This window comes from Alexandromys fortis, unplaced genomic scaffold (genome assembly GCF_014885135.2).
Source record: "Alexandromys fortis isolate MF-2015 unplaced genomic scaffold, M_Fortis_MF-2015_v1.1 scaffold_2_1_26212458, whole genome shotgun sequence".
NCBI classification, from domain to species: Eukaryota; Metazoa; Chordata; class Mammalia; order Rodentia; family Cricetidae; genus Alexandromys; species Alexandromys fortis.
In genome coordinates, this window is record NW_026067930.1 from 4,213,468 (window position 1) to 4,240,706 (window position 27,239).

The following is a 27,239-nucleotide window of genomic DNA, read 5'->3' on the forward strand; positions in this document are numbered from 1 at the left end:
TTTTGGCCATTTGAACTTCTTCTGGTGAGAGATCTCTGTTCAGCTCAGTGCCCCATTTTATAATTGGGTTGATTAGCCTTTTACAGTCTAGTTTCTTGAGTTCTTTATATATTTTGGAGATCAGACCTTTGTCAGTTGCGGGGTTGATGAAGATTTTCTCCCAGTCAGTGGGTTGCCTTTCTGTCAATGAGGACTACTGAGACCTCAAGAACAATGGCAATGGGTTTTTGATCCTACTGCATGTATTGGGTTTATGGGAGCCTAGGCAGTTTGGATGCTCACCTTACTAGACCTGGATGGAGGAGGGTGGTCCTTGGACTTCCCACAGGGCAGAGAACCCTGATTGCTCTTTGGGCTGACGAGGGAGGGGGACTTGATTGGGAGAGGGGGAGGGAAAGGGAGGCGGCGGTGGGGAAGAGACAGAAATCTTTAATAAAAAAAAAAGTCTGCTTGGCTCCTGAGGATGATCCACTGGAGTCTTATTCGGTGCTTTGCTACTGAGGTTTATCATTGTCTCTTTTGAAGCTATATGGTTAGATGCATACAGGTTCATGCTGTTATTTCTTTTCTTGGAAGAGATAACAGGCTTCTTTATTGTGTGATACTTTCTGTCAGAACCTCCCTTTTTGTCCCAGTGATTTGGAGCTGGCTTTCTTTCATTAGCACTTGTTATATATAAATGTTAATGTTTTTAGCTTATTTTTACACTTTTTCTTCTAGGAAGATTTTGACATGACTTGTAACAAAAGATACAAATATAGGTGAAAAGTCAGTGTGAAAAATCTGGGGATCCATGCACGCTCAACTCTGTAGGAATGTGATAGAAGTTCATGTTTTCTTGGCTAGAAGGCACAAAAGAGAAGCAAATGCTCTAAGCGCCATCACCGAGAACCAGTGTCACTGAGCTGCGCAGGCAGGTAGTCTTGTGGGAACACAGATGAGGACCACACCGAGCCCTGGCGATGCAGAGGCTGCTGTGGCCTTGGAGTGCCTGGGTGAGTGATGGTGATACTCTGTCTTCAGGGCCCGCTGCCCAGGATTATTCTGGGTTTAAGCACCTTTGATTTTTCTACTTCATCATCCCTGACACGTTCCCATTTGTTCTCATGTCCTAGGCCAGAAGGATAGGGAGAAGTCAGAAGGGTTATCCTAGTTGAGAAGTCCCACCCAACCATTGTTTTCTCTATCCCATGGGCTAGAAGTACGTCACATGGCTACATCTGCCTTCTCTCTTTGGGCTTTAGACTTTTGTGTGAAATGAATCTGGATGCAGGTTTGGCTGTTAGTGATCACGACTGATGATGGAGCCCTAGGGCCTGCTCCCAAAGACAGAAGCCACCTGCTGCTGTTTTGATATCTCAGAATATACTGAGGGACCCCCATAAAAGTGAGACTAGATGATGGAACCAAGCCAGGTGCTGGCCGGGGAGCACCCCTTAGAGTGGAGGGGAGGAGGGTGATCAGGAGGAAGCTGGTGGCAGAGAGCACCTGAGAGTAGAAGGGAGGAGGTGAGGGGTGGGCGAACCTTTCTCTGCCTGATTTCTTATCCTTTCATTCTCCCAAGATATTAATATTATCTGTCCTGAGCCCAGCAGTATTTTCTATAAAGCAGGATATTAAAAGCACCCTCCTTCCCCAGTGCTTTCTCCTTCCTACAGGTGGCATTGTCTGCAGCACTACAATCTTGCCCTCCCATACATCAGAAGGAAGCTGCCGTGCTCCCTTTGGTCTCTGCTATTCCTGGAGGAAGTCCTCCCTTCTCACTCACTCTGGAGTCCCAGTCATTGAAAATGACTTTTCCATCTCTGGGTTTTGCTTTGCAGCTCAGCCTAGATCCATTCTGGGCATATGCAAGGCCCCTGTCTGATTTTTGGCTTCCTTTGGGGATGATCTAAGCCTTCCTTTGTTTAAAGGGCTGGTGGGGGAGGAGGGCCAGAGGGATTATACAACACTGCACTCTGACAGTGTTCCACACCTGGCCCCCTCCTAGCTGCATGCATCCGTGCTGGCTCAAGGTTCATGTTGATATATGTCAAGTCACTTCCTCACTTGAGAGCCATCAATGTCTCCTTGTGACTCACATGAATGCTTCCCATGACCTTTGAAGTCCAACTTCTTGCCCTGACATGTAGCCCTGACTGTCACTCTACCCCTCCCCCATGCAGACTGAGTCACAGGCTATGGTGGATACCTCACCACTCAACTCCCCTCCCCCTGTATATCCTTCTTTGGCTGTTAGACATCTCTTGTGTCTCTGAAGCCCCAGGGCTCCCGCCAGCTAAGAACCTGTCAACCTGTGTTGTATCAGCTTTTCCCAAGTCAGACTTTGTCCCCTGCCCCCAGCGCTTCTGGCCAGAGACCGTGTTATTACCTGCCAGCGGCTGGGTTGCCCACCCACCAATGTCTAGCACTAAGTGGGCCCTCAGAGAATGTTTGTTGAATGAACATGTGCATATAAATGGGACAGCTTTCATGAGAGCTATATTTAGCTCTTCTAGAATATTCCCTGGGTCTTTCAGAAAAGAAAATCCTTGAAAAACAGCAGGTGCTTGCAAGAAGCAGTGGGTGGCCTAGCAGGAGCAGGAGACTGTTTCCCAGGAGGCCCAGATTCATCCTGGGCCCTTCTGGCTCTCAGTGTGGTCCAAGGTATCAGCTGACTTTATTCAGTTTTTTTTTGAGTCCTGGAACTTTCAGATGGGGGAACTCTAGGAAAGGACCCCTTTCCCTCCATAGGGCTCCCCTTAATGAACTCTTTGCACGGTGCTGTCTAATTGTCCTGCTGTTATCTGTCCATCTGCCAATTCCATCCCAGGGTCAGTGCACTGACTTCTCTACCAAGTAGGAGGAATCTAGAGGGGTAGGACAGCACTCTAGGTTGCTGGGGACCTCGTCACCATGGAGGGTTGACTCTGCAGAATCTCTGGAGAGACTGACCCTAACAAGCTTTTAGGGTTCTGGTTCTGAGATATATATGATGTGGGATTCTCCTCTGTATGCTATGAATATGTTTTATTACCATTGGTTAATAAAGAAGTTGCTTTGGCCTATGACAGGGCAGAATAAAGCCAGGTGGGAAATCTGAACAGATTCATATATATATGAGAGAGAGAGAGTAGGTAGAGTCAGAGAGACACCATGTAGCTACTGAAGTATACAGACACCAGAACCTTACACAGCCTCATGGCGACACATAGATTAATAGAAATGAGTTCATTTAAGATGTAAGAGTTAGTGAATAAGAAGGCTGAGCTAATAGGCCAAACAGTGTTGTAATTAATATAGTTTTTGTGTGATTATTCAGGCCAGGATGGCCAGTCAACAAAGTGAAGTCTCCATTTACAAAATAGCACCCACCATTGGACATGGGTCCACATATATCCTTAAAAAAGCTTTTTTAAAAAAGAGGGCTTCTAGACTCACAAAAACAGGAGCCAAGCACAACTTCTTGGTTGCTGCATTTTTTTTCAGATAGGCTCTATTTGTGGGCTACAAGCAGAGGCACAGCTCCTTTAAGAAATGGATTTCTGGTTTGTGCTGGCAGCATGAATGACTCTGGCTCTTTCTGGAGGTCCTGCACTTAAATGGGGTTTGTGAGCAGATGTTTAATGACAACATAGACCCACTGCATCCCTGAAGCTGGGGTGGTGAGCATGGCTCTCAGAGGTGCTGAGCATGCCTCTGCCATGTTGGATGAGGTGGAGCCAACAGGCAAAGCCACAGATTTAATCCTAGCCATGCCTGCTTAGCATTTTTAAAAAAAGTGCTCCTGGTAAGAAAATGATTATGGATATACAATAAAGACAGATTCAAACCAAAATAAACCTCTGGACAGGTCACAGTATGTTTAAAATATGTACATAGGCTTGAAAGATGGGTATAGGCAGTGATAGAAAAAAACTTTTTAAAAGTAAAACAAAATCTTTAAAGAGACAGTAAAAGTAGTATAAAAGAGTACAAATAGTCATAGAGTAAAGGAGTAAAGATAATATTAAAAAGTAATAGAGAAATAAAATAAATAAAAAAGTAATAGAGAAAAAATAAGCCATGTAAAGATGGAAAATATACAAAAAGTCTGGATTATGTATATTATTGTGTTTTCTTTGAATTTTTTAACTGTGAATGAGCTAAGAAGAGAGAGACATTTCATTACATAGGCTACCAAACTAAATTAGCACATATATTTTAAAGGTATCTTGATTTCAAAATTTGAGTCTATGGATATGTTACTTTGGAAAACAGATTCTGCTTTTGTTTCCACAGAAGATGAGAACTTGTGGATTCCGTTCAGGCTAATGTGGTTTGATGGAACAAGACCCCCCAAAAGGTTTCCTTGAACCCTAAAATACTTTGCCAAACAAACAGCAGGAAGCAGTTTAGAGAAAACAATGCCCAAATTCAAAAAATGATTGTGTATAAATGTTTTTCATTTAGAGGATGTTGATTATAGTTAATTGGCACAGTTAATTTCTTAAGAAAAATAAGGGGGATATGATGTTGTGATGAATACTTTACATTAGTATGGATCATGGTCTATTGCTACAAATTTAAGGTCAATTTTGTTATATGTATATTTCTACTCTTGTTTAAGGTATTATGTTTATACAGCTTATTTAAAAATGTAATGTATAATTATAAATTGCAGATTAATAGATAGTTATTTATAATAGTCAAATTTATAGTCATGTTAGTTAGGTTTTCTAGATATACAGAGGTTTTCTGTTAGATAATCTTCGACACTTCAAAGCCCTTCAGAATATGGCATTTAAAAGGTTTTAAGAGCTTAGACTTTTATTCACAGTGAGACATGTTACCAGTTACTTCAAGTGAGGTTGATGGGCATTGAAAACTCATTATGGAATTGGCCTTCAGTGTAACAAGGCTAGCCATTTTGGGCAAGAAATTTCACTTTCCTGGACTGTTTGATGGTATGCTATATGGCTTGGACATGCAGGACCCACAGAAAAGTGACTGCTGAACTTTCCAAAAGATGTTATGATCTTTTAGGGCTCCTGCTTTATGGAAGAGTCTGCCAGACATTCTGTAGGACACAGAAGAACATGACTGATAAATTGCCAATACAGACGAAACAGTTTTAAAATTTCCTGCTTCATGGACAAGTTTGTCAGATACTATGGGACTGTAGGCTGAAGATGGATGCCCCAATATCACAGAAAAACTTTGGGTGACTGTCCAGACAACGAGATTTCTCTGTCAATTTTAGAGTTTTAGAAGTTGCTTACAACGTACTTCCTGTTTACTTAGGTAATATTATATCCTTCTGGGGTCTTTGATGGAGTTGAATACAGATAGTTATAAGTTTTGATAAAAGATATGATTATGATAAAAGATAAAAGTAAATATAAATATTTTAACTGTAATTCTTGCTTGATACCTGTCTTATTATATTAAAGTTAAAACCCTTTTTATTTAGACAGAATAGGGAAGATGATGTGTGATTCCCCTCTGTATGCTGTGAATATGTTTTATTACCATTGGTTAATAAAGAAGCTACTTTGACCTATGGCAGGGCAGAATAAAAGTCAGGTGGGAAATCTGAACAAATACACGTACATATATATATGTATATAAGAGAGAGAGAGAGAGAAGGTGGAATTAGAGAGATGCCATGTAGCTGCTGAAGGGACACATGCTGGAACCTTACCGGTAAGCCATGGCCTCGTGGAGATATACAGACTGATATACATGGGTTCATTTAAGATCTAAGTGTTAGTGAATAAGAAGCCTGAGCTAATAGGCCAAACAGTGTTTTAATTAATATAGCTTTTATGTGATTATTTGGGTCAAGGTACTTAGCTCCCAAACAAACCTTCAGGACCATGAGGATATCTGAAGGGCCAGGTCCAAACTTATGCCAGGTACAGATTACCTGTGACATCTTCCCCTTTCCTTTCCCCCCTCCTGTGCCCACCCAGGGTTTCCAGCTGTAAAGTGAGTAGAAATAGCTGCTTCCCAAAGGATCTGGGAGATCTGATGAGACAGTGTGGATGAGGCACTTGGCTGGTCTCTGGGTCAGAGATGGATGCTTTTTCATTCCTTCCCTCTTCCAGCCTCAGGACTGTCCCTTACGGCCCTTCCAATGTGTAGTGCAGAATTCACAGGACCTTAGGGTGTCTATCTTCTAGGTTAGGGGAGTGGAAAAGGGCAGGAGACCAGACAGGGTGCTATTGTGATAGGGTCTGGCAGAGGCTCTTGACCACAGCTGGGATGCCTTCCTCTCCGACACCCTCAGGACTTAGACATTGCAACTTCAGGCCCCTGCCTCCCACTACTGCGGTCCAATGTTGAGCCTGAGTCGTCCTTGGCTGGTCTAGGCAGAGGCGCTGCCAGCAGGAAGGGAAGCTGCCAGTTCCTGCTGGTCTCAGGCACCGCTCCAAGGTCCCTGTAGTTGTGGGACCAGGTGGCTCAAAGGAAGAGACCGGTGGAGTAGGGTCTGTGCCTGGGAGTGTCTGGTGTTAGCAAATGGTAACATTTACTTCTTCCGTATAGCTGTGACATCATAGGATGATAATGAGAAAGGCCAGGAAATGGGCATGGGAGATGCACACGCTCCCAAGAAGCAAGGTAAGGACATGGCGGGGCTTAGTTCAAGCTGTAGTAACAAGCTTATAAATAACATAAGTTTATGACCCACAGTTTTGGAGGTTGGAAGGCTGAGGACAAGAACGGAAGGTCCTCTTCCAAGATAGAAACAAAGACAGTTGACATCTCACCTCCCAAAGGCACTATAAACATGAACAAGGCTGCTCTCTGTATCTATCAGGTGATGTTGGGAATGAATCCCAACCTGTATGAATGGACCATTACATTTTCAAACCCAAGTGCCTAGGAAGACTTGCTGGCCAGGACCTCTTGCCCCTCCCCCCGTCAGTCTGAACAGGCAAAATTTAGCTAGTGATGAGTGGGTTGAACCTGGGTTTGGTTAATCACAGCATGTGGATACCCTAGAGCTGAGGAGGATGAAGATGCAGCAAGGAGGATCCAGATGCCATGGAGTCCGAGTTCCTTGCCAGTGTCATACCCATACAATGCAGGGGACTCCCCAAGTCATCAGGCTCACCAAGCTTAGTTCCACTCCTGCTCCTTTCCCTGGAGATTCAGTGGAGCCTGAGACCCCCCAGGCCCCTCTGTTCATGTAGAAGCTGTGGGCCGTGGGACTCTTTACATGGAGTGTCCAGAGTCTGGGCCACCTCTGTCCCACACTCCCCTGTCTTCCTTCCTTAGAGACAGTCCTCAGCCCCAGGGCGTTGCCATGGGGATTGTGAGCTGGAGTCTATTTTGAGATCATGTTAGAGTGTGATTTTTTAGTTCTGTCTGGGCTGCCTGTTAGTTTCACTCTTTGTCCAATGACTAGCTAGAGAGTTTGGAATGGTTTTTGCTCCAGAGATATACTATTCCTTAACGTGGAGGACAGGCAGGCGGTTAGCATCCAGTCTGATCAGTATGTACCTGCTAGTGGTCCATAAGCATCCCCATGACCAGGTAATGGTGGGGCAGGGGATACCTTCCTGCAGGAGGTGTCCTCAGCCAAGATTCAGTACTCCTAGATGCTCACTCAGCTGACCGCTGCTTCTGGCTTGTCCTGTTTACAGATGGCAAGGGAGCAGTGGATGCCCCAGAAGAGAGGGGGAAGGGCCCTTTAGAGCAGAGAAAGAGAGAGAGAGGGAGACGAAGAGAGAGGGGGAGAGGGAGACAGAGAGAGAGAGAGAGAGAGNAGAGAGAGAGAGAGAGAGAGAGAGAGAGAGAGAGAGAGAGAGAGAGAGAGAGAGAGAGAGAAAGCATTAACAAAGGCCAGAAGTGGAGGTGCTGGTGATGTCTCAGAGAAGGGGTTAGTTCAGGGAGGTGAGGACTAGCAGGTGGGCATTGCCAGGCTCCAAATGCAGACTCTTGCCATCTCCTATTTGACTTTATTATCTGCTTGGCTTAGTCCTAGGCTCTAGGTGATGCTAATTCACCATCTTTGGGGTCGTCTCCAACCTCCCTTGCTGTGCTCATGAAAAATCTGGCATAGAGGAGTCTGGGGGACGGAGGGTGAATCAGAGCTCTGATCCCAGCTTCATCTGCCTGCCTTCTTCCATCCTGTTTCTGTAGGTGGGGAAACTGAGGCTCCAAGGACCCCAGGGACTATTTCAAGGCCCAATGCCTTCTGCTCCTCTAAAGGGAGTGACATCCTCCAGTACTCTGTTCCCTGGACCTGCTTAGAGTCACAGAACCTTATGCTTCATCTGTCCCCCAGCCCAGCTCAGGGCCTGAGAAATCTGCCGAGTCAGGTTTGAATGGGGGAGAGCCAGCCAGCCTTGTGTCTGGGCGGTGAGAGGCTATTTTGGGAGAGAGTCAGGGAAGGAGTGCTTTGTTTTGTTTGCGCCTCGTGACTACCAGAGGTGGTGGAGCCCTGCACGCCTGTCCTGAACACCTAGGAAGTTCCAAGCCAAGAGATGAGCAGGGAAAGCAATGACCTGTTATACTGCCTGACAGCCACAGGTCACATGGGTCTAACACCCAACCGGTACCACCGCCGGCTTGCCCACCAGCAGTATCAGAGAGGAGAATGGAGGGGAGCAGGAGACTCAGATTCTGACATGTTAGGTAGGTGATAGGAGAACTGGGAATTATCCTGTCTATTTCCGGCCAACTTTTGTCCCACCCATTTTCTCCCTCCCACCCACTTGGCCTATTTGAATGATTTAGCTAACCATTTATCTATCCATATATCTGTCCATCTACCTTCCATTCATATTCCATATACTTATCTACCCATCTGTCTATTTTTAACCTTCCTTTATCTATCCATCAATCCATATTCCAAATTCCATGAACCAATCCATTTATTTTTCATTATCCACTACTAATCTATTTGTTCATCCATTATCCATCTATCCATTTTCCATCTTGATCCCATGCATCTATGCATCATCCACCCATATACCATGCTTCCATCCTTCCATTTTTCCATCCATCATTCATCTTTCTATTCATTATCCATCCATCCATCCATCCATCCATCATATACTCATCCATCTGTCCACTATTCATCCATCTATTCTCTATATATCCCTCATCTATCAATACACCCACTCATCCTTTTGTCTTTCTATTCCATACATTTATCTGTCCGTTCATGGTTCATCCATCCATGTATCCATTCATCTATTCTACTTACTCTCCATCCTTTCATCCATCATCTATCTACTCTTTTTTTCTCCAATACTATAACTGTTTTCCGTGGTACTGAGCCCTACAATAGATGGTAAACAAGTTACACTGATAATATTCTTTCCCTACTAGAGACCACCACTGACAATTTGGCACTTACAGTCAATTGTGTGAAAAATATTCAAGCAACAATTCCCTAGTTGCTTGAAAAGATTTCAGCATGGTGCTGTGACAATAGATGAGGGTTTTTTTTTGGGGGGGGCGGGGAATCAAAGAGACACCTGAACAAAAGACTCTTGGAAAAGACCAAGTTTTAACTTGAAGGCCACAGAGAAGTCATTCTGTCCTCTTCCATTACTAGCTGGGGGAAGAGCTTTGGGGCATGACCTGAGCAGGGATGGGCTCTGTGGTCTTGGAAAGACTATCCACAAAGCCAGGCATCTGAGGTGTACTGAGGTGTACTGAGGGATATGGGTCAGGAAAGTTGATGAAAAAAGGGTGGATAGACAATGTCAGGTCAAGGGAGAGGAGAGTGTCCGCCTGTTTGTCTGTTGGACACATCTGTCTATTGGACACAGTTGATGGCCCGGCCTCCTGTCAGGATCTGGATGTAACATGAGGCCAGAAGTTCTGTTCCTTGACCACTACAAAGAGTGAAGCTCAGTGCTATGGGCCCTGGGCACCAAGGGTCTGCTGGCTTGTGCTGCTTGTGTAAATATTAAATGGCTTGTGCTGCTTGTGTAAATATTAAAAACACTCCCGTCCTATGCAGAGAATCTGAGTCAATCTCAGCTACCCTGAGCTCACTCCTAACCTTCTGGTGGCTTCATTTTCCTCAGTGACAGCATATACACTTCCCCCAGGGTAGGAAACTAGAAGTCTGTTCCAAGGGAATTAATTGTTTGGGGGCCACTGGTTAGGCACGTCTAGGCCTCTATCTAGTGTGTATCATGGGACCTCTATGCCATCCCTGGGCCTCCCCCTTCCATAGGTGATAGGAGAGAACTTGAAGCTTCAGTTTTTCCTTTTCTGCTCTGAGGTTCTAGCACTTGGGCATTAGGTGAGTTCTTGCACAACATGGAGCAAGAGGTGAATTCACACCCAGCGTGGAGCAGACAGGTATCAGACAGCCAGGAGTCTGTTACCTGAGAGAGGAGCTGACTGGCATGGGGGGGGTGGGTATAAACTCAGCAAAGGCCTCTGTGTGCTGTAGAAGATGGATCTTCCTTGAGCTGATAATGCTGCCTTGTGTGTGCAGAGTGCTTTGGAGGTTTTGAAAGTATGTTTTCATAAGTCTTCTGATGTGTGTCTTGAGAGTTGGTTAAATTGTTTGGGGGCTTGATTAAATAAGAGTTGATTAAATAAGAGTTTGTATATAGTGGGCAAGTCATGACTAGGCCAGGCCCTGGGATGAGGGAGGAAAACTCAGCCTTTCTTAGACTCAAAGCATATACAACACAAGGAAATAACACATTTCCTGTTCGATTTTCATTACATTATGGTAAGTGAAAATAGACGCAAAATATGTTCATGATATTTATCATTCCCAGTTGTATATTTAAGATATAATACATTTTAGGAGAGTAACCCCCGCCCCCCCTTGGGAACCACAAGGCTGGTAGTTTTGACTCCACTGATATATTCAGTGTGTTGGACACGGTGTGTGTTCGACATGGCAATAGACATTGGGGCGATCACTTCTGCATCCCGGCACATGGCTCTACCATGAGTAGCTGCAGACTGCTTTTATGGAGATGACAGATGGGGATCCTACAGACTTCATGAGATACAGCAGCAAGGCATCTTCACAGTGCACACGTATCTGTGGGCATCATCTCCAGCTCCATCCTGACACATCAAATTCTGATGCTAACTTGAATCTAGAGCAGGAGCCCAGACCAGGTTCTGCCAAGCTTGGCAACGGCAACATCAGACTGTTTGAGAGCCCCAGATGAGCACTGACATTTGGGCGGCTAGGTTTGGACAGGGCACAGACTTTGCCACATGTGGGATAGAGCTCCTGGTCACTAGTAGTCGGTAGCATTTGGCAATACCAATGCTTTGTAGATTTAGGACACCCAGAAAGACCTGTAAATCCCATATACCTCCATTTGGAAGATAAGACAGGTTGCCTTTCAGTTACCCCTTAGCTCTCAGTATGAGGCACCCATCCTGGAAAATCATTAAGGCAGGTATTATTAGTAGAATCTCCTATGATGCAGGGATGGGATTTCAGTATGAGGCATCAGCAGGCATAGGGGAGAGCAGGGGAGAGTGTTTTACACATATGTAGCCCCCCTGTTCTTCCTTAGCCACACAGACAGACCTAGCTTAGGATGGCTCGATTTTATCATAGATAAAAAGCAATATATGTTTGGCAAAAAATTCCAATTCTGAATTTTTATCTTCTTCTGTGTGGTTGGTGCTCTGCAGGTGGTATTCTGTCCATAGTCTTGACAGCGGAAGAGACTGCAGTTCCCTCACGACACATCACAACGAAGGGAGAAAAGAACGGTGTGGTGTGCCGAGCTGTGTGTTAGTGTCAGCGGGTATATCCAATGCACCTTTGACTGCCGATATCTTAACCCACACGAGGTTTATTTGGAGGCAACCCCATCATTAGGGAAGGACACCTGCATCACACAGAGAACAAAATCCTGGTGGTGTGATAAGAAGTCAAGGAGAGACCATGGGTTTGGAGACAGGAGACCTTGAATGAAGACTGGGAACGATGTGTTTCAGAAATCAAGCCAAGCAACCCCGTGTTCCTGTTTGAATGAAGGCAAAAATACATACTATAGAACTACTGCAAAGCATCCAGTTCAGTGGTATTTAGCTTTTAGCGTTGAGCAACAATCACCTCTGTCTAGTTTTATGCATTCTATCACCTAAAGCAACATCTCACCCCCATTATCGGTCACCCCATCCCATTGTCTCCTTACCCCCATAACCATGAGTCCACTCTTTATGTGGGGCTGGGTCTTACAAATGGGATCCTGTGATATTTGGTCTTTGGGGTCTGGCCTCTTCACTTAGCAGAGGATTTGGGGGGTTCACCCATGTAGTGAGCATTAGCTTCTTTCTGGTTTATATCAATATGATAGTTCGTTGAACTATGCCACAGTTTTGCTTGTGTGATTCTGGTTCTGAGGAGGTTGGGGGTTTGCAGCTCTCAACAGGAATGCTACTCAGTCCATGTATGTATCCTTATTACCTGGATTCCTGCTCTCTGCCTTTTTTGGTTATGTTCCTGGGAGTAGGGTGGCTGGGTTTCATGTCAATTCTGTGTTTTGATTGTCCCGATCGGTTACAATGACAAGTTGCACATTCTCTTGTAGCCTGCTCCAGAAGGGGTTGAGGTGCAATAGAAGTTTCAAGGCTGGCGTGCAGAAAAGGTCTCCAGATAGCAGAATGATGCTGTATTGAATAGACGTACTAGTCTGGCCAACCATGCCCCGAGGAAGACAACAATGGAACCAGGCCTGCTGCTAAGCATTGGACCAGAAGAATTGGCCACCCCAGAGAAGGGAGAGAATCCAGGTGCTACTTGAGGGAGACTGCTCTGTGATGTGGGCGTCATCCCACCCACTGCTGAATATAGCACACCTCATTCCGGGCCTTGGAGAATAAGGGGAGAGAAATCAACCTTGCTGGTCACTAGGAATTGCCCAGGGTTGAGCCCTCTGTGGCTCCCGTTCAGCATGAGAAGTGCCTGCTAGATCCAAGTCTTCTGCAGGACCCTGGAGAGGGAATGAAAAACTGTAGACACCCAGATCTCCTCAGAGGACGATGGGAAGGGTAGCCTCAATGGAATGGCTGCTGGCTGAGATTGGGACAAAGTTTAGGACATTCTGTTTGGGATATGTGCATATTTATGGATTGTGGGACCTTCCTGATACACCAACTCTCTTATTATGTCAAAGTTCTTCTTTTATTTTATAATCTCTAGTGACATGTATTCATTTTAGACCCAATTTTGTCTGGTGTTAGGACAGGCATGGCAGCTTTTTTGGCCAGTTTGCATGACGTGCCTTGTGTCCATTCTTTAAGTTTGTTCATCTCTTTGAATCTAAAGTGTATCTTGTATAGTCAGCAGCACATCCTTGGATCCTAGCTTTTGTTTTATTTTTTGTCTCTCTGCCAACTTCCCACTGTTGGAGTGTGTGGTTAATTTACACTTAATGTACTTACTGATCTGGAAGGTGTTAAATCTGCCATTATACTGCTCGTGTTCCGTGTTCTTTTGTTCCTTCGTTTCTCCATTACTGGTTTCTTTTGTGATAAGTAGATATTTTCTAGTGTATCATTTCGATTCTTATGCTGTTTTCTTTTATGTTTTGAATTAGTTCCTTAGTAACTGATCTGGAAATAACAATGGGTATCTTTAAAGACAGCTAGTTGGAGTTGATATTATCTTACAAGGTCAGTGGTTTACAAAAGTGTTTTTCTAACATAGATCCATTTCGTCTCCCATTGTTGTACAAGTGAAATATTAAGGTACCTATTTATCTCTGCTTTATAATTAAGTAGCTGTCTTCAGCACTGCTTTGCAATTATTACTTTATAAGTTAAGTAGTTGCCTTTTATAGAGATGGGAGATTATGCATAAAAGGATCCGATACTCTTGTCTGTTTACATATGTAGTTACCTTTATTGCTACTCTTTAATTCTGTTTATGAATTTGTGTTACTGACTATAGTTCTTTCATTTCAATCAGAAGAATTTAAAAAATATTCATTGTAGTGCAAATCTGTTAGCAATGTCTACTTTTAGTTTTCTTTTGTTGTTGTTTATGTGGGAATATATTAATGTCTTTGTTTCTTTGAGAGGGATAGTTTAGTTGGATATAGAATTTTTGATTGACTCTCATTTTCATTCATACCTTTATAACCGTGTCAATTCACTGCCTGAAAACATCTTAATTTGCCTGAACTCAGGGTAGTTTAAATGGGTGTAAAATTCTCGGTCATCACTTTCTTTCAGCACTTGGCCATGCCCTCCCATTGCCTTCGGGACTCTGGTTCAGGATGAGAAGTCACTCATGGACCTTATTGTGGAGTTGTTCTAACAATGAATTGCTTTTCTCTTGTTTGTGTTTACCACTGCACCATCATCTTGCACTTACAGTAGTTTCAGCGTGGCATATCTAGGCATGAATCTCTTGAACGTTCATCCTTTGTTGGCATTTGCCAAGTTTCCTAGATACTCAGATTAGCATTTCCTTTGAGTTTTTAAAGGTTTTGTTCATTATTTCTTTAGATATTCTTCCTGCCATTTTCACTCTTCTTCTAAACCTCCCATGAAACAAACCCTAAATATTTTAGTGCAGAGCACTGCATGTCCCTGAGGCTCTGGTTCTTTTTTCCATTCTTCGGCTTCTTTCACTAGGAAACATGCTGTGCACCTGCAGATTCCAGTCCTAGTTGCATCCATCCCCCTGCAGATTCTAGTCCTGGTTGCATCCATCCCCCTGCAGATTCTAGTCCTGGTTGCATCCATCCCCCTGCAGATTCTAGTCCTGGTTGCATCCATCCCCCTGCAGATTCTAGCCCTGGTTGCATCCATCCTCCTGCAGATTCTAGCCCTGGTTGCATCCATCCTCCTGCAGATTCTAGCCCTGGTTGCATCTATCCCCCTGCAGATTCCAGACCTGGTTGCATCCACCCACCCATATACATACTGCCTTGAGAAGAATTTGAAGCTTTGGGGTCAGAGAACTCAGGGTGACCCTTTTATATTGTTACTGCTTATAATTTATTGGAGCTGGCAAATACTTGACCTCGCCAAGTACTTCTTCCTCTAGGAAGAAAAGTGGCCATCTACAACTGTGGGCATGCCACTGGAGAACAGGTCTCACTGATATTAGGATCTAGTCCAGCCCAATTGCTGACTCCTCCTTGACTTCTCATCTTTGCTTTGGGAGTAAAACCTCCCAGGCCAGGAACAGTGCACTTTGGGCAAAAATACAAATGGCTGTTAGCAAGCAACAGAAGCAAATTAGAGTCCAACACATTCCCCACTTAGTCTATTTAGGTGAAGAAATTGTGGCGCCTCTACTTGAAGTTGATGAATTAAAAATGATGCTTATGAAGAACGCTATTGGCAATAGACTAGCATTAGTATTTTCTTATAATTGCCTATGTGCAGTTCTCTCTCGGCCATGGAAAATGCGTTTCAGAATAGGATTCGGGGAACATAAAGGTTCATGGTCCAAGTGCAAAAATGGAGAGTGGATGTTTCTGAATTATCATCTTTCTTCTGTTTTCTCTTGCTTCTTTCTATTATGTGAATTTCTCCAGTGAGAAATCATTATTCCTGTCACCAGCATCTCTCAAAGGGGGAAAGTCTAAAAATCAGAATGGAAACTAAAAAGAATTGACCGGAAGTCTAGGAGATAATCAGGATTAGGTAGGTGGGGATAGTTTCACTTCTTTTCTTATTTGGGGTTTGGTGTCTCCATCCTGTATGGTCAGGTGGCTTTCCCAGGCCATTCAGCTGAGATCGGGAGAACCACTAGGACTAGGTCATCCATCTTTAGTTAATTATGGCTCTCATGCACCCCCTGGCAACGCCTGCTTATACCCTTTGCTCGTGGTGTCTCACAATGCTGCTTGATGGGAACTGGCTGTGACAGATGCACAAGTGTCCACCCCACCAACTGTCATCCTTGCTTTTTTAGAGAGGACATCAAGGACAATGCTCCACTTGACTATGGTTCTCTCACTGTGAAGCTTCGGCCAAGAAGCTTAACTAGGTAGATGCTTGTCTTTTTGGGGACCTTGTTGGCTCCTTGGAATCCATCCAACCCGCTGCCTCACCAGAGCCCACAAGGGACACTGAACTTAAGTCCTCATTCAGACACTGGGAAATTGAGTGCTCTTGTGGCTCTGGGGAGAGGGACAACCCAGCAGAACTGATATCAGGATGGATAATATAGGCTAGCTTCTAGAATGGACTGCTGCAGAGCGGTCAGAGGCCAGAGAGCACATGAAACGAAGGCTGTCCCTCACATGGATCAGGCTTTCCTTGTGGCAAGGGCAGGGCTCCTCTACCGCTGATCACCCATAAGTCTTGCTTCACTATAACTGAGCCAAAGCCTTTTGAGCCTGACCCTATTAGCCTAGGGAGGGAAACAGCGCACTTCCTCTTGCTGAACCATGCCAACCTAAGGCTTAGCGACAGCCAACCAGTACTGACTTTTCTTATTCTATCACAGACTCCACAAACATCAGCCAAATTTTATCCCTCCCCCCCTAAAAGCCTTTTATTTGTCTTCCCACATTTTCTTGTAGAGATTTTTGGATGGTGGACAGTCCAGGAAAGAATGGCAGGAAGTGAAGGAGGTTGTGTGTGGAGGATCAATAGGAGTTCCCGGATTTTCCATTTCCCGACCAAGTACAGGTTACTTCATTTGTACCGTGGGTGTGACTGACTGCAGGGGCTTAGGGTCAAGGACCTGATTGGTTTGACATGGGAACTTAGAAAATCACTATGCTAAATACCCATCAACATGGGTACCGCCCCATCCATGCCGGGGAGAATACTGATTACATGGAAAGGTTAAAAATGTATTTGGGGTTTGTTTGCACCCAGTTTTCTCCAGGAGATAAGTTATTGAGTGTAAAAAGGTTTTAGCTCAGCTTCCGGTACCACGTGCTCTCAATAAATACTGGTCATTACTGGTCTTATATTTTATATGTACCAAAATGCTGTGTATTGATGGTACTTTCTGAGAGAAAAAAATCCACCTTGTAACGTAAGTTTTTCCAGTGAAAGAGTTTAGTGAGTTTCCCCTGTCATTCTTGGACATACCCCAGGAGGGAACCTGGTCAGGTGGGACCGGTGCTTGCGTTCATGTTTTGCAGTGGCAGATCAACCGGCAGAGGGCACCCTTGTACCTCTGGTGGTAGGCCGAGGACCGCACAGGCCAAACAAGCCTTCCACCACCCTGCCACCCCGTGGACTCTTCATGGACAGCATTTCCAGAGCTGTTTCTAAAAAGTAAGCTTGTGTGGAGGAGGATAGGGGGCTCAGGCGTCCTTAAAAGCATGGGGAAGCTGTGAATCCAAGCCTGAGATACTTCGGGCTGGGGCGTGTCCTGTCCCAGGTAACTTCATGTGTAGCTTGGGGTTTTCGCATCACAGTCTGGGCATTCACAGGGGCTTCAGCGGCACCGCATTGCCCTAAGAGTCAGGGTTTTGTGGGCCTTTTATGGATGGAAGCCATCGCAGCCCCTTCCTTTGCCCACTATCCAGGAGAAATTCATGTTTTGCCCACTTATATGTTACAAAATGTATTTGGGGTTCATTTGCTCCTTTAAAATACAAGTTAAAGGAAACTGACCAGGAAACCGCGTTCCTCTGGGGCATCGGAGAAGCACATCGAAGGGTATACACTTTCACAGAGGGCCCAGGGAATAAGCAACGTGTTGGTATGTGGTAACCACGGACACTGATACCTCCCCTCTTCTAGAGGAAAGACTAAATTCAGGAAAGCAAACTATACAACGCCATGTGACTGAAAGAAGAGATGTGTCTCTTCATGTCCTCTTTACAGAAGAGGGAAGTAAGGTCTAGACAATTTCCGGAGCTTGTGGGAGGATGAATGTGAGACTAGCTGCATTGTGGGCGGAAGTAGGAACCAGAAGCACAAGGGGCCAGATATACATTGTAGTCCGTCTCTGCTTTTCTGTCTCCCCACTCTTAACCTCTCTAGCCTGGTTCCAACTTTGTGTAATGCCATTTATTTTCCTTTGTAATAGGTGGGGGTCAACTAGGACAGCAGAGTTCAGTGCTGGCTAAGGTAGAGGGTCTGGGGGTCAGAGAGGATGAGATCGGTCTTCTAAAGAGACCATAAGTGTAGTAGATGAGTGAGGTTAGAATAGAAATTGGGGTGGGGAGACTCGAGCTTGGTTGGTTCCCATTGTGTTTCTGATCTCAGGAGATCTGCCCAACAGTCTACCTTGAAGCATCATCAGTCCACACGGCGGATGAGATGACAGAGACTCTCTGGGGTATAACATAATTCAGGTGGTATCATGACCATGATGAGCGTATAACTCAGGAAAACAGACTTCCCACCTTTCTTGATGGGGTAGGCTTTGAAGATGAGTTCCTGGCTTTCAAATTCTCAGTCCAAACACCGTCTGTGATGTGCCCCACACCCCCATCCCTGGGCATATTCATTTAAGAACTTGAAACAGAACCAACAGGCACTGAGGTCTTCCAGGGCTGTGTGTTGTCTCTCTATCAAGGTTACTTTTGATACAAGGTTACATTCTATTACTAGACCAGCATTGTACCTTTGAGGCACCGGCCTAGGCATGGAGATAAAGCACTGAACACAGTGAACCAAAGCAAGTTCTTCCAGCCCTGCCATGACTTCTCCCAGTTTAAACATGTGTTTCCCCCCTCATTCTCTCAACATAGGTGGCTGGAACCCCAGCTCTGAAGATGTCTTGTTAGTTACCCTGCTTTCTAGTTTGTGGGCTTGGGATCATTACCCCATTTGATTAGGGTCATTATACGGTTAGGCAGAGATGGTGCGTGAGGAGTCAGCCTCCTGCTGGCACACAGTGACTGTTCTTTCAAGTATTTCCTCTATATGTGGATCCATGGTAGCGGTATTGCATTTTCTATCTTGTGTTTTTGTACTTTGGTAATTTTCCTAGTAGTAAAGATGTGTGTTGCCCTAAGAACATTGACATGCCTCAGCCTCCCTGGTTTCAAACCACAGCCCCCGCCTCTTAGATATCAAACCATTACAAGGGATGCTTTTCAAATGAGACTTCTTTGCCTCCTAGGTGGTAATGTAATTAAGGCTAATAGGCATTCCATATCCAAAATGCTGCCACCCATTTTTGTGCTTGGGGTTTGGGATCTTCTCAGATTTGGGGATATCTGTATCATTATAATGAGCTGTTTTAGGGCAGCAACTCCAGCGCAAATGCAAGCAGCTAATAAGGCGATTTCTAGGTTGAGCACAAAGTTTCGATGCGTGGAATCTTCTACTCGTGGCCTCGTGCTGATCCTCCAAAAGCCTTGACAGCACATGCCTGCAATTCTGGCATTAGGAGGGTAGAGGTAGGAGAATCAGGAGTTCAGGGCCAACCTCAGGTACATATTGAGTCCGAGGTTAGCTTAGACTGCCTGAAACACTGCCACAAAACAAAATGAAAAGTTTTGGGTTTTGTCGGATTTTTTTGATTTTACACGTTGAGATTAGAGGTACTTCATCTGTATGCTGAAGCCCTTTGTGTTGACGTCCCCCACCCCATCCCTTCTACTGCAGGGCTCATGGGGCTTGTGAACTGGTCCTTTGTCTTTCTGTGCTCCAATCTTGCTTGACAATTTCCATCTTTCTCCCGGACCTCACAGAACCTTTCCTGACTACCGTTCTCACTCCTCTTTTCCTTCCCGTAGGATACGGACATGCTGCACCTGGCACCGATGCTGGCAAGGCCTTCTGTATGTTCTATGCTGTGTTGGGCATCCCTCTGACGCTAGTCATGTTCCAGAGTCTGGGTGAGCGCATGAACACCTTCGTGCGCTGCCTGCTGAAGCGTATCAAGAAGTGTTGTGGCATGTGTAACACTGATGTTTCCATGGAAAACATGGTGACCGTTGGATTCTTCTCCTGCATGGGCACCCTGTGCCTTGGGGCAGCTGCCTTCTCCCAGTGCGAGGACTGGAGCTTCTTCCATGCCTACTACTACTGCTTCATAACACTGACTACTATAGGCTTCGGAGACTTTGTGGCCCTGCAGTCCAAAGGTGCCCTGCAGAGGAAGCCATTCTACGTGGCCTTCAGCTTCATGTATATCCTGGTGGGACTGACCGTCATCGGTGCCTTCCTCAATCTCGTGGTCCTGCGATTCCTGACCATGAATACCGATGAGGAGCTGCTGGAGAGTGAAGTTGCGCAGATCATTGCTGGAAACCCCAACAGCGTGATCATCCATGTGCCAGACGTCCGCCATAGGTACCAACCCCGGAACTTCCTGAAAAGATACGGCAGAACCCTGTGCTATCTTTGTTTCCCGCGTGGGGCTCTTGCCCAGGACGATGGTGATGACGACATTCCTGATGATGTTGCTGTTGCCGCTGCCGCTGCAGCCGCTGCTGCCGGTGTGGGTAGCAGGCGCGTCCGGGCTACTGTCCACTCCATTTCCTGCAGGGTTCAAGAGATATCCCCAAACACACTGAAGAACAGCTTTTTCCGGACCCCATTCGGCCCCATCCCTCATGGGATTCACACCTGCGGGGAGAACCACAGGCTGGCCCTCCGACGCAAGTCCATCTAAGTGTGGGAGGGAAGTAGACAGAAGAGACATTTGTCATGCTGATGTAAGTTCCATTGGCCCAACTCCTCTTTCCCTCCTTGTTTGTTTACTATTATTCTCTCTCTTTTTGTGATTACGGTCATCATCATTCCTTTCTTCCGTGTCCTTTCCTGGTTTCATTTCTTCCCCACCTTTCCAGCCAGAGCTGTCCAAAGGGAAAATAGAGGCCCAGTCCTCTCTAAAACTTGCTCCTGCCCACGAGGCATGGATTCCTTCCTTTCTCCCCCAGCAGAGTTATGCCTTACATTCCTCCCCACCCTGCCTCCTCTACCCAGGGTGGCTTTCCTAGGACAGGTGTGAGAACAAGAGCACCAAGACAGAGCTGAGAGGATGCCCAGCCCAAAGCCTTTGACTGCCTACCTGTAGTCATGTCTCCCACACCTAACTCCTCTCTTCTTCCCCGAGGACTGGGTGGCCTGTATGTACGCGTGTGCAAAATGAGTGTGTGTGTGTGCTTCTGTGTGTAGGTGTGTTGTGCGACAAGGTGGAAGTATCAGGTGTTCACTTCCCTCCTCACTCATACACTTCCCTTAACGGTCTCCTCGAGGCTGCTGCTTCCAAACAAACTAAACCTTGCGAGGTTGATCACCTTGCCAAATTGAGCACATCCCAGAAAAGCACTTTGGACCCATGGCCATAGCTTCAAATGGCTAGCATCTGAATCTCATCCGTTACTCATCAGGGTGCAGGTGGGCAGGACCACAAGCGGTCAGGTTAGCTCTCCAGTTTAAAAATTAAATCTTAAGAAGCACGCACTGTGTGGAACTGGTGTGCATCACTGACACAAGAAAGCAAGCGTTGCAAAGGGTAGTCAGAAGCCGCCAGTGTCCACCTAACTCAAGACACTTAGTTTCGGCATCTCAAAGTTCCAACAGTTTCCCCTGCAGCTGGAGTTGTCAGCGTAGACAGGAGAACTGTTGGGACCCGAGAGTAGCTATTTCATTATTTCCCTCTTTCTCACGATGATGACTATGACGATGACGACTCCGAAGCCTCTACCTGCGTGGATAGTTCTGGAATGCTTGGATGAGAATGAGTATCAGAATGATAACGTGGTTTCTTTTCCTTATCAGAAAGTGACAGGGCATTCCTTGTTTAAATATAGATAGATATTTAGATATTTCAGGAAAGAGTCTCTAAATGCATTTTATCTGTGAATAGGGGCACGTTCACATTGGTCTCAGGAAGAGTTTAGGGGCTATATCTTGGCCTACTGGGAAATTGTCAATCTCAGGGGATGCTTTTGTCTAGGTAGTGGAGAAACTCTTCCCCACTCTCAATAAAGGATGACCCCTTAGGGGACAGTTTAGGCTAGAGAATATGGCACGTCGTATGTAGGCCCTTTCAACCACAGGGGTCCGAGGGCAGCTCAGCCTTCGCACTCACTGAGGACTCCAGTTTCTCTCATTGCCAAACCTGTCATCTCTAAAAGTCACCCATTCACCCATTCTCCCTCTCCTCATTTGTACACTGGAAGTTCCTGGCTTTTGGATGGAAATGGGCTTTGGCTACACTACGCATGCACAAGGAACGCACTTACTGGTCTTCAAGATTCCTTAAAGGACACAGCATCCAAATGCCACCAGTTCCAAGCATGTGTGCCATTGGGCTGAAACCAGGAGCATCCAAGACTCCTCTGGAAAGTCGATGCATGCATTTAATGATACTAGGACACGGGACCTTCAAGAGGAGTCTGTGAACCTTAGACTCTCTTGGCCAAAGTTGACATACATAGACTTCAAGGTCTTTATCAGTTCACTTGCTTGAGATTTTGTAATATGGAATGCCCTGTGCAGGGCTCAAGAGAGAATAGAAACAAGCCCTCTTGAATGTTTTTGCTCTGTGATTGTTGGCTCTTTTGGGTCCCAGGGGTGACAGCCCCAAGGCCTCTATGCAGAGTACTTTATGCTCCGAGGAGGCTTCCTGGAACACAAGTAGGAATCCCCTGGAAACTGTTGTAAGATTTGCCCTCAAACGGGGGGGGGGGGGAGGTATGTGTAATCACCTCTGTATATGGTGCTGGGGCACTGAGAAAACCAAGGATCTACTCTCATTCCCTACCCCAGAAGGTCCATAAGGTGGACTTCCTGACACCAGTGTGCCCTGACTCAGCCCTCCAGTGGAGGAGGGACCCTGCTCTGTGTCTCCATAGGGCCAGTTGTGAGGCCCAGGAGTCAAGTCAGAGGGACATAGGCTCAACCTGTCTTCAGAGCTGGTTTCCCACTTATGTATTTGTGCAAAGTGGTCACATAGTGACCATTTTGTGGCAAAGATTTAATGACAGGGAGACCCCCTCTTCCTAGAGAAATACTGACACCACTTTCCACATTCCCATAGAGCTGACCCCTCCTCACTTTCTGGAAGGTAAAGACTTGTAGAGAAAATTTGTTCTTGTAACATGCTCCCCCACCATGTTTTTGGCTTTATTGCCAGTTCATCTTTGGAAGAAAGGGTACCAAGCTGTCTCTTCCAATAAGAGTGTGGAGGGAGGTAATGAAACTTGGCCTATCTCCCTGTGAGTGGATCTTCTCCAAGGACCCATTTGGTTCTTAGCATGGGACCTGATGAGACTGTTCTGTGGGCACATCCAGTGATGTGCTCTCATGGGGTGAGGGCAGGGAGAAGTCAAGTTCTGAAGGACTTTCCTCTTTACAAGAGGGGAATGGGTCACTCCCATGAAGAGCCCACCAGAAGAGGCGGAGGACCTCCAAGAGGGGGAGCTCCACTGACTCCTTCCTTTTCAGAAGAGAAGACTGAGGTTCCGGAGGGTCAACATATCTAAGGTCATGTGTCAGAACGTAGGTCTTCATGCTTCCTTTTGCTCTTGTCCTGGCTGCTTTGCTGCTGTTTTGCACAGTATTCCAAAGATCCCCTGTTACTGGGCTGGGTTGTATCTCTGGCCAAGGCCTCTCTCCCTCTCTCACACACTTGGCATCTTATTTCAGCCAAGTGATTGTTGTACTGTTTCCTCCCTTTAACCAAACCCCTTCAACAGCAAGAAAGATGACCTCATGCCAGGTGGTTTGCATAAGGAATTCAGCTTCAGGAGCTTGAAGGCTGACTTGCTGCCCAGTTCCTGGAAGCCAGCTTGCCTTGTACACACTTAATAAGATATCTGACTCACTTGAACTCTTCACTAAGTGATCTCCATCTTTACTTCATTCAGGACAGGAAGAGGTAGACAAAGCTATGGAGTAACCCAGAGCTCAAGGCTCGCTGATTTCTAGTATCCATCCCATTTTGACCCTTAAAGGTACCCATTCCAGGAAGAAAGTGCTGTCTCACCCATCAGCCTGTTGAACCTCACTCTTTAGGTTTTGAGATTCTCGTTAGGTCCCAAACTGGAACCAGCTCTGTGCTTTATGGCTGCCCCACTCCAGTGGAGGCCAAGGGAGCAGCCTCCAAGATCAGAAATTGCATGCTCCAAATGCAATCTATCACTCGCTTTGGAAGGCTGTGAGAGCCATGGTTGGGTGGTTGATTGACAGGAGCACTAGTATTCAGCATGGCCATAGTAGACGGGTGCACCTGATGGAGAAGACATCTGGAGAGTAAGTGGATAAGCTGAGATAGGTCATTTTTATCTATTTCATCTCGATATAAAAGCTGTGTGGCCCTTGAGTCCCAGTGCCAATCTATTCCATCTGGAATCTAGAGAGAGACCAGGGCTCCTTGGAGATCTCCCTTGTCTGTGCGCTCGGAGAGAAAGAGATCAGAGAATGATCACCCAGCATGGAAGCTCCCAGCCTTGCTTCCACATGTTCTTTCTACAATGATGTGCCCTAGGTAGAGACTCAGTGAGAGTGTATGAGTGGTATGAGAACTGAGGCATATGCTAGAATGTGTCCATTCTCCCAGCTCCAAGCTTGCCAGAGTCTGTTAACTGTGGCTTAGTTCTGAAAGTGGTTATGATCTTCACACCATCTGAGCTGTATTTTCCTCCAGAGTTGAGGTCTTTTCAGGACCCAGGAGGCATCCTGGGTGAGGAAAGGGTGGTAGGGCAGGGAATGGTCCTTCTGTCTTGCCTCACTGGTCTCCAGTTGGCTCACTCCTTGAGCCCCCTTAGCCTTCTCTATAACATGATGGTACAGTGATTGTGGTGATCTCGGGACCCTTAGCAGAAGATAAGCTTGACCCACAAAAGGACCTTTGGGCTTGGATGAGCTGCTCACATTTGAAGACTGAGTGATCAAAAAGCCCAGCCAAAATCATGGCAGGAGATAGAGAGCTGGGAAGGCAAAGAAACACAAGTGTTGGCATAGAGCATTGGTCATTGTGTGGACCACGGTGTAATGCATTATGGGTTCTCTACAGTAGGGGGCTTGTATTGACTTTCTGTGGTCCCATCTTGACCACATGCTGGTAGAGGTTGCTGCTGCAGGAAAACAGAAGTCTATGATTATGATTCCCCTGACACCAACTTTGAAACAAATATCCAAGGTGACAGAAAAGTTGATAAGAGAGAACAGCACCCTGGGTTTTCCTATACCTCTCACCCACAACCCCAGCCTCAGTACCCCCACCTCAGCACCGAGATGGTTGGAAGATAAGGTGTCATGATGTCTACAGCTTTTAGGCAGTGCAGCCAAAGATAACATTGTATATCTCCTGCGAAAAGTGCACTCTCTTTTCGCCGTTGTCACACCTAAGAAACTTAGCATAAAAACATCTACTATAATAATACACTCTGTATAAAGACTTCCAAGTGCCCCCAAAATGTCCTATTGAGCTTGTCTGTCTATCTAAGATGCCATCCAAGATCACCCCCCCACTCGCTTGTCTTGTTGTTTCCTAGCCCCCCAATTGAGGGCACCTCCCTCTCTGTGTTTGTGTCTCTTGATAATCGATATTTTTGAGGCCCCCAGGTCCCTAGTCTTATAGAATGCTCGTCTGATCTGCTGTCGTCTGCTTGTTCCCTCAGGTTGAGGAACTGTTGACAAGAAAATGATGTAGTTGATGTTGTTTGGCCCTGATTTATGCATTTCCTGTTTGTCTCTCTGGGGACCTTTGTGGTTACTGCTTTTGTTGTGAATAAATAAGTCACATTAAATATTGTTTTCCTCTGTTAGGGGACCTAACTGCATCTTCAGGAGAGGCGTCCATGGATGCTGGCTCTCACTGTAAAGCCCAAGCAGGCTTCGGATTTCTCACCTCTCCTGGGGACCTCTTCCATGAGGGCCGAGTGTCAGCACCCTTTCCCTTAAAGACCTGTGGGAATGGCCCAGCTATACCTAGACAGAAGGCACGGAGACATGGTCCTTGTAGGGTTCCTTGCCTGCAAACCTGTTGGGCCACCTTGGCACCTAGCAGCAACCTCACGAGTGGTGATGACCACTGCACTCTCTCCTCATTCGATACCATAGAAGGATGACTTACTGTCATGTCACTGCCCTGGCCGTCAAGGGCTACATTTGCTATCTCTGTCTTTGAGATGTTTGCTCTGGCATGTTCTAGAGCCTAGTCTTTTCCCTTCTGACCCACGAGATGTACCTGCTATGGCTGTGCGACCTTTGCTTGCCCTCTTGGGAGGGTCTCCCTGTTGCTCAGCAGCAAGAAGGTAGAGATGGACCATATTGGTCCTCCCTTCAAAGTCCTTCCTGCCTGTTTTGCTCCCCTGTGGATTTAACAATGTCCCTTCTCTGTGTTCCTCTGTGTTTGCTTCTCATGGGTGAACACACTAAAAAGCAAATTTTGTATGCGTCAGCCTTAGGAGTGGAGAGTCCGAAAGCGCTCACAGAGGGGGAGGAAGGTCCCAGAATAAAGCAGGCCCAAACACAAGTTATCTGACTGCTGTAGTCTTGGGATATTCCAATGCAAATCTTTGAAAACACAAATCCTGGTTTGCATTGCTTTGTTCGGTATTCAAGTGCATGTGCCTGGAGGGGCTGAGTGTGCCATTAGCATGGGCCCAGGAAATCCTCAGAGCAAAGCACCTGGGTGTTGGAGGGTGGGTACATCTCAGATTGGAGAAGCGTGCAGGGATATATCTCCCTGTGGTAGGTGGGGCTGGTGATGGGATCATCACAAGGGGGTCAGGTGGAGCCCTGTCATTTGCTTGGGGAGATCATACACAATGACCCAAGATCCTGGACCTCCGGTGCCCTGGAAGAGAGGCAAGAACACCCTTCTTTTTGTTCCCTCTTCCACTCCTAGAGCAGCGTGGGGTGGCAAAAGCTGCTTGGGGCTGGCATTTTACACACCTGGGACCAAGCTCTGCCATTCACAGGTGGGTGGTGGATTTAACCCCTCTGCGTCCATGTCTCAGTTTTCACACTCTCACGCTGGAGATCTGCGCAGTTCCCGCTGCACAGGGTGCTTGTGAGGACTACAATACCTGTGAATGTTTACTGAGCACCTGCCTTGCTCTCAGGGAAGTATGTACCCTTGGCCCAGCTCGCCTCCCTTCAGGGCAACGGGTTGTTGTGGGGGCCCAAACTGTAACTGTAGCTCAAGACCCATTCTGGTACAGCACCATACAGAGGAAAGTCGCGCCCTGTTGTGCACCTGTGCTCTGCACCGGGAGGGGGTGTGGGTGTTGGGCAAGAGGGCAGCCAGAGCTCTTCTTTACAGCAGGCTACTGATAAGGCTCAGAAGAGCTGCAAGACCGGACCCTGAAGGGCTGGGACTCAAGTGTGTGGGTGGGGTGGAGTGGAGGCCTCAAACGCAGAAAAATCACACAAGGGCACAACTTAGAAAAAGGAGGGAGGGGGTGTTACTTCTGAGGAAA

General features: G+C 46.2%; 1 protein-coding gene across 1 annotated transcript in view; it reads left to right on the forward strand.

Moving 5' to 3' along the window:
- The window catches only part of Kcnk9 (potassium two pore domain channel subfamily K member 9), a 37,468-nt gene extending 11,916 nt beyond the window's left edge, over positions 1-25,552 (forward strand). Inside the window, exon 2 of the mRNA XM_050144867.1 lies at positions 19,593-25,552. Coding sequence (XP_050000824.1) covers positions 19,593-20,473 — 881 coding nt within the window. The 3' untranslated portion in view covers positions 20,474-25,552. The remainder of the gene's footprint in view (positions 1-19,592) is intronic.
- Positions 25,553-27,239: the final 1,687 nt, after the last annotated feature.